Consider the following 7,136-nt stretch of genomic DNA (forward strand, 5'->3'; position numbering starts at 1 on the left):
CGAGGTTGAGTCATCAGAGAAGAGCTTTGGAGGGGGGGTGTCTTTGCCATTCATTTGATAAGTAGTATTAAGTGCATAAACTCAAAGCTCTGGTCTAGCACACATTTGAGGTGAGCAAAATACTGTCCTTGTCCATCCATCTGGGAAGGGTGTGAGGAACTCCTCTTCGGACTGACCTTGCCTATATTCATCTTTCCTGCCTTGCCATCCTTTTATTTTTGTTCTCTTTTGGCTCGCTGATAATCCCGACCTGTAAGTGGGAGTGACCTGTTCACATCTGTCACTCTCCCCACCCGTCATCCACCCCCAGAGCCACACTGATCTGGCATCAATCCATCGGATCTGCCACCCCCACCCCCTGGGGTATTCCCCAGAGCTAGCTGTTCTGGAGGAATGGGGGTGACTCCTTTCTTGCTCTGGTTCAGACTCTATGATATCAGAAGCTTTCAAAGGAAACAAACCAAACTGCAATGGGGGCGTGGATACAAAAGTACAGAGATGGCGCTCCGGTGAGGAGAGACGAGCCGTGCGGCCCAGCATTCTGGTCTACCTGGTGCGTGCTCCGTGTCCTCCTCGGTGCTGGGCCCTATTGGATGCATGCCAGACCCCCAACTCCACCCCTCACCCCCGGGCCAGAGGCAGAGCAGATCTGTAGGAATCTCAGTCCTTGCCAGAGCCAGGGTCCTGGCCTTTTATGGGGCTGTGGGCCCCCAGCCTGTTCCCCCTCCCTCCCCCCGCCCCCCACTGCAGCGCCCTTTCCCTGCCCTCAAGGGTCGTGCTGTGGTCTCCAGAAGCCTGCTGAGGAAGGCAGCTTCCTCAATGGCCCCGAAGATTCTGCCCCTGGGCTCCAAACTACCTTTCAGATGCCTGTACTCACCGCCTGCATGCCTCTAGCAGGCACTAATAAGTATTAATGGAGAGAAATTAAAGCCCTACTTCTGCCCCTGACCCATTTGTCCCGTCTTTGCTTTGCTGGCAATAACTAGGCACCAGCCAGTTATTAAAGCGAGACCAGCCCCTTGGAGATGTTCGACTTCCCCCGCTGTTCTAGGTTAGCATCTAGACCTGGTGTCTCCCGGGCCACGTGGCCACCCGGCCAGGTGTCTCCAAGTGCCAGGGACGTGTCTACCGCAGCCAGCAATCCAACTTTTCCTGCTTCAAAGCGTGACCTTGGAGAGATGGCCTCTCTCTGGGCTTCCTGCTTCTGGACGGAGGGAGGCCTTTGAGTCTCAGCTCACCGACTAGGCAGAGAGAGCTGACCTAGCCTCCCCCGTGGCTCAGAGAATTGCCTGGAAGCTTTCACAAAGTATGGTGGCCCCAAGCTCCACATCCACAGCTTCTGATGTAACTGGTCTGGGGTGAGGCCCAGGTTCCAAGGTCACTGCCCTTGGCCCGTGAAGTGACCAGGCCCTTCCCCATTCAGATTCTCACTGCCTGCCAGCCCAGGGGGTCTCCGGCAACAGATGCGGGTTCCTGTTTCCACCCCGTCTTACATGATGTAAAACAACAGAAAACCTTTCTCTAACTAGGAAAGTAAGGGCGAGGCAAGGAGGCAAGGCTTTCTGCCATCACAGCTGTGTCAAAGAGGTTGAGGTTCCGTGTCTAAACACAGAGGGTGAGGAAGCCAGCAGGTATCTCCCGACAGCCTGAGGGGCTCTCCGCCAGGGGCAGGGTTGGAGAGGTGCCAGCAGTGAGGGTGCCCAGAGCTGAGACGACGCCTGTGTGCCGCGGGTCTGGGGAGACAAGGAAGTGACCTGTGCTTTTGGAAGCTTTGCTGGGGTATGAGTACGCTCGGGATAGGGGGGCAGGTGAGAAGTCACTGCCTAGGATGATTTTACATGTTGTGTTTGTTTTTGATTATGTCAAGAAAGAACTAAGATGGGGGCGCCTGGGGGGCTCAGTCGGTTCAGCGTCCAACTTCGGCTCAGGTCATGATCTCACGGTTCGTGAGTTCGAGCCCTACGTCGGGCTCTGTGCTGACAGCTCGGAGCCTGGAGCCTGCTTTGGATTCTGTGTCTCCCTCTCTCTCTGCCCCTCCTGCTCGTGCTTTGTCTCTTTCTCTCTCTCTCAAAAAATAAAAGAAACACTAACAAAATTAAAAAACAATTTAATGAAAATAAAAAAGAAAGAACTAAGATGATAGCTTGGGGGGGCCTAGCACTGTGCTTCCCCTGGGATGTGAACACAGTCCCTTTGAGTTTTCCCGAGCCTGTCTGGCCCATATGGGGGCCGCTTGGCCAGGGAAATCGGGGAGAAGTCTTGGCAGCACGAGGAGCACTGAGAGATACCAGGGTGCGCTCCTTCCTTCTTCCAGCAAGTAGGAGCGGCTGTACAACAGACGTCAGCACTTGTCACTTCTAAGCACCCCCTTTGCAGTTTTGTTAATGTCATTGGTATTGCTGGTGGGAAGGGAGGGAGGGAGGGAGAGAGAGAGAGAGAGAGAGAGAGAGAGAGAGAGGCTATCTTAGAACAAGCCAGAGATACGACAGAAAGATCCGGAACAGTAGCTTCCAGTGGGTGAAACCCTGAGCACAGACCAGCTACATAATTTGCAAGGGCTGGTGACATGTAAGAAAGTGGGACCCCTGCTTCAAAAAGTATGAAGAATTTCAAAACAGTGATGGAGGAGAACTGAAGCGAGCACGGGGTCCTTCTGAGCCTCCTCCCCCGCCCCCCAGGGTGAGAGGGCGGCATCCCCCGGGGGAGCCTGCGGGGCTGTGGTGGCTGAAGCACGTCCCCTGGAGAAGCCCTTCCAGAAGGCTCCCCCAAGTGCCTCTCCTCGCGGGGCTGCGGGGCTGGCTCAGCCCAGCCCGTCCCACAGCCGCAGTGCCTCCTCCAGGGCTCAGAGAGAGCAGATCGAGAAGGAGCGGCTGGAGGAGGAGAAAAAGGCCACGGGGCGCCTGCGACACGCAGACGAGCTCCGGCGCCAGGTGCGCGAGAACCAGCAGAAGCAGGTGCAGGAGCGCATCGCCACCTTTGAGGAGGGCCGGCGGCTCCAGGAGGAGGCCCAGAAGCGGCGCGAGCGCATTGATGACATCAAGAAGAAAAAGATCGAAGAGCTGAGGTGTGACCCTGCCCCCACCGCGTCCCCACCCCCCACCCCAAGGACAGGGTGCGTGGGAGGTGGGACGGAGCGAGGTGGCCCTTCCTCCTGACTCTGAAGGGGCCGCGGCAGAGGCTCTGGGCCTGGGGCTTCCTGGCTCCGCGGCAGGTGCCAGAGTCCTGACGGGAATGTGTCTGGGGTCGGATCGNCGTCTCACACCTGCCCTGCGCCCTCCTCCCCTGCAGAGCCACCGGCCTCCCTGAGAAGTACTGCATTGAAGCGGAGCGCAAAGCCAACATCCTGCCAGCCGCCTCTGTGAACTGAGGGGTGCCTCCGCGTCCCCTGGGACCCCTGCAGGGGCCAGGGGCCAGGCTCTGCCCAGTCGCTGGGTGGCCGTGACTGCCACTAGCCTAGACTTCTTATAGGTACAGATTAAATTTATTCTACTTCTTTAAGGACCAGCTCACTTTCCTGGAGGGGCTGTGTGTGATGCAGGGTGCCAGGGCCGTGGGTGGTGTGATGGCCTGGGGCAGGGGACCGAAGGGTGCTCTCCGCAGGGGGTCCCTCCCAGCCCCGCAGGCCCTTCGCCCTGCATCTTCTGGCCTTTCCGGGGCCCCAGGGATGTTGCCTTCGTGTCCCCCTTCAGCACAGCTTTGCTCTGTCCCTGTTCCACGTCTAGTTTAGAGGCATTTCAGCGCCAGCCGTTGGAGCTGTTTCTCAGGGAGGGGCTGGGGCAGCAGGGACCCGGCTGGGCTCCCACCTGTGACTCAGACCCCGCCTCCTGTGGGGGGGGCGGTGGCATTTGCACCCGGGCCTTGCTCTCCTGCTCTGCCCTTTCCGGCCACAACACAGAATCTGTCCACCCCTGGGCCCACCCAGGGCCCTGCTTCTCGCCCGGACCCGGCTGCCCCTCACCCGGGTCCTGGCTCTCCTCACTCTGACAGATGGGGCTCCCCGAGGCCATTGTGTTAATTTGCCTCTTGTTTCCCCCCAATACTCTCATCCATTCACTCATTCAAAGGCTTCCTGGGCGCCTGCCTTGGCCGGATGCCCCCTGGGCACTCAGTACAGCGGACCCGGGTCCACCCTCGCGGAGTCTGCACCTGGTCCTCCCCTAGCTGCTCCACACCACATTCCTTGTGCCCTTAGAATAATCCCAGCCTCTTACTGAAGGACCCTGATTATCAGGCTCCTCGTGGGATGCAGAGCTGAGGCCCAGGGATGAAGCCGCTTCCCCATGAAAGCTGGGGGGTGGGGAAGGGCTTGCAGCCCAGCTCCCAGCCCCTCGGCGTCAGCCCGCCCCCTCCATGCTCCGCACTTGCCTCCCTGCGCGGGCCCTGCACCGAGGGGACAGAGGGCAGCTGCCGGCGCGTCCTGGGTGTTGGCAACGCCAGGTTATAAGGGCCTCTGGCAAGAGTGCTCTTTTCATAGGGAGAGTGGGCAGGCAGGCTTCTCCCCAGGCCTCCTCTTCCTCAGAGAAGCTTCCCCAGGCACCTTCTCCGCCAGCCCCGCCACGCCCCGGCGAGCTGAGGGGGGGCTCCTCTCACCCCCCCGCTCAGTGGCCCTGAGTGCGCCTCTACCAGATGTGCTGGGATGAGACACACACCCCCCCCCATCTCATGGCCACGCCACTGAGGACTTGGTGCCTTCTGTGGCAGCTCAGTTCTGCAGGCTCCCTGGGTGAAGCCCACAGCAGTTACTACCTGCAGGATCCCAGGGGACCCTCTTGCCAGGAAAGCCAGGAAGGACCTCGGGTGCCTGGAGCTTGCCCAGATCCCTACCTGAGTCCCCCATCTCAGGGCCAAGGAGGCACAGGCCCCACCGCAGTGCGGGTCAGGAAGAAAGGGCGTTCCAGAACCATTGCTAACTCGTGAGGCCACGTGCAGAAAAAAGGGCGAAGTTCACAGGCTTCCAGCAAGGCCTGCATTTCACCCCAGCTGCTGCTCATGAAATTGCGGGCGTGCGGCGCCTGGCAGACCCCACAGCCTGAGAATGAGACCTTCTCCACGTGGCCTGGGCCCTGGGGGCAGCAGCTGCAGGTCTGAATGGAGCCTGGCTTCAGAGACGGGGGTGGAGGGGCAGGGGGTGGGGACCACGGCCACCTCTGTGCAGGTGCAGATGGTCTGGGAGTCGTTCCCCTCCAAGAATCCAGGAATCGGCCCGTGATGGGGAGACAGGGTTGGCTGCTTCTCTTGGGATTCCTCAACACCCCACGCAGGCTTCAGGACCGGCCTGCGTCATCTTGTCATCCGCAGCCCCGGTCCCCAGAAGTGGGGCATTCCCGCCAGGCGGGCAGCTGGTGTGTGAGGCACGCAGGCTGCACCCTCCATACCCCCGCCCCTCTAACTGAGAAAGGCAGTGGGCATGATGGCAGGGAAGAGGTCCCTGGCATTAGTGGGGGCTGGTGGGGTCAGCCCGCAGGAAGGTGGGGCAGAGCCAGCGGGAGACCGTGGGAGCCCAGCTCTGCAGCAGGTGGGGCCTGGGGACAAGGAAGAGAGGAAAATGGAATTCCTTGAGGACTTGGATGGGGGCCCATAGCACAGGAACAACCAGCTAGAGATTGGCACTATGGGTGGGCCGTGCTCTCTCCCAGGAAGGGCTTTAGTTTTCCCTCCTCTGCTCTGAGGTAGAAGGGAGCTCTGGGTGCCCCTGCCAGTCACTGAGGCAGCTCAGGGTGACCGGGGAGCTTGACAGGGGGAAGTGGTGCCCGGGAATCAGAAGTGCTGTTTGGGTGCATTGTCTTGGTTGATGTAAAGATGCTGGAAGTGTACCAAAAAAAAAAAAAAAAGTCATACTCAATTTCCTGACTTTATTGTATGGGTTCCCAGGTGTCTTCCCAGCTGCCCATGCTCTGCCCCTTGGGTCCTCTGGTCCTTGCAGGGTCAGACCAGCCGGGTGTAGTCTGGCAAATCCAGTGGTTTGGTTCCACCTCGGAGGTCTGAATCAGCTCTGCGCGCGGCTGCCTCCCGGGCACGTGTCCCCCGGCTCCGGGCTGGCCCCGTGCCCCTACTTGCCGCCCGCATCCTGCTCTGTCAGGGCCTGGGGGCGGGTTCCAGCCCATGCGCCTGCCAGAGAAGCAGCTGCGTGACTCAGCAGCCTTCCCTGGTGGCCAAGCCAGGCTGCCCTTGAGTCAGCGGGGCGCTGGGATGTCCTCGGCACCCCTGAAAACCTCAGCATCCCCGTCCGTGACTGGGGTCACAGGCGGACATTAATAGGTCTCAGTAAAAGCACTTTGATTTGGCTCGGATGAAAGGGGCCCAAAGAGTTCAAAGCCAGACAGGGCTCTTGGGGTGAGAAACGGTGGCAGCTGCCTAGGTGACAGTGGAGGAGAGACGCTGGCGTCTCAGACAAGATGTCTAGGTGTGGAAGCCACCAAGCTGCTCACTGGTTTCCCCTCTCATCCATCCCGACCTCTCCTTCTGCAGAGGGGAAGCCTGGCAGACAGCACTCCAGACCAGAGGTCTCCTCCCCTACTAGGCTGCTGCCAAGGCGACCTCTCCTCCACCCTGCCCCCATACTCTGGGGGGTATCCCAGCAAATCACCCAAGGCGACCTCTCCTCTGCCCTGCCCCCCATACTCTGGGGGGTATCCCAGCAAATCACCCAAGGTTACCCGGAAGAACCTCACTTCCAACACCGCATAACTCTAGAGTCCCAGCAGAGGCGAGGTGGTTCTTGATCTGCCTGGTGAGCCCTTCCGTCTAAGCTTCCAGAGCGCGCACCCTCCCAGCTGGTATCGGCTCTGCATTTCTCCCTGTATTCTGCGTGTACTTGTGCAAAGCTGTGGCCATCGCCCCAATGCCCTTTGATGACTTTGAGGCTGGGACAGGAAGACGGTTGGGATTTTGGGTGGCTTTCTCAGGAGACTCCTGGAAGGAGGAGTCAAGGCGGGGGTGGGAGTGGAGAGCAGGAGAAAGTGCCTAGAGCTAATGAGCTTTCCCGCATGGCCCCTGGGGACAGACTGTCCCCAGGCTAGTGGGGTGAGCACCAAATCAGAGAGTCTTAAGTCTGGAAGGAAGCTGCAAAGACACCCTAGTGCTTGAACCTCTTTTGCAACCTCTAATCAAATGATTGGACGGTTGGAGCTTGCACA

The 7,136-nt window shown here is 59.5% G+C and overlaps 1 protein-coding gene across 2 annotated transcripts in view; it reads left to right on the forward strand.

Moving 5' to 3' along the window:
• The window catches only part of CFAP45 (cilia and flagella associated protein 45), a 25,983-nt gene extending 22,485 nt beyond the window's left edge, over window positions 1-3,498 (forward strand). Inside the window, exons 11-12 of one of the 2 annotated variants that reach the window (XM_077759983.1) lie at window positions 2,840-3,064; window positions 3,289-3,498. In XM_077759983.1, the coding sequence (XP_077616109.1) occupies window positions 2,840-3,064; window positions 3,289-3,367 (304 nt within the window). In that variant the 3' untranslated portion in view covers window positions 3,368-3,498. Of the gene's footprint in view, window positions 1-425; window positions 528-2,839; window positions 3,065-3,288 lie in introns of those variants that run through there. The other variant, XM_077759984.1, reaches the window with a different exon arrangement.
• The last annotated feature ends 3,638 nt before the right edge of the window (window positions 3,499-7,136 follow it).

Source organism: Crocuta crocuta, unplaced genomic scaffold (assembly GCF_008692635.1).
Source record: "Crocuta crocuta isolate KB4526 unplaced genomic scaffold, BGI_CrCroc_1.0 scaffold133, whole genome shotgun sequence".
Lineage (NCBI taxonomy): Eukaryota > Metazoa > Chordata > Mammalia > Carnivora > Hyaenidae > Crocuta > Crocuta crocuta.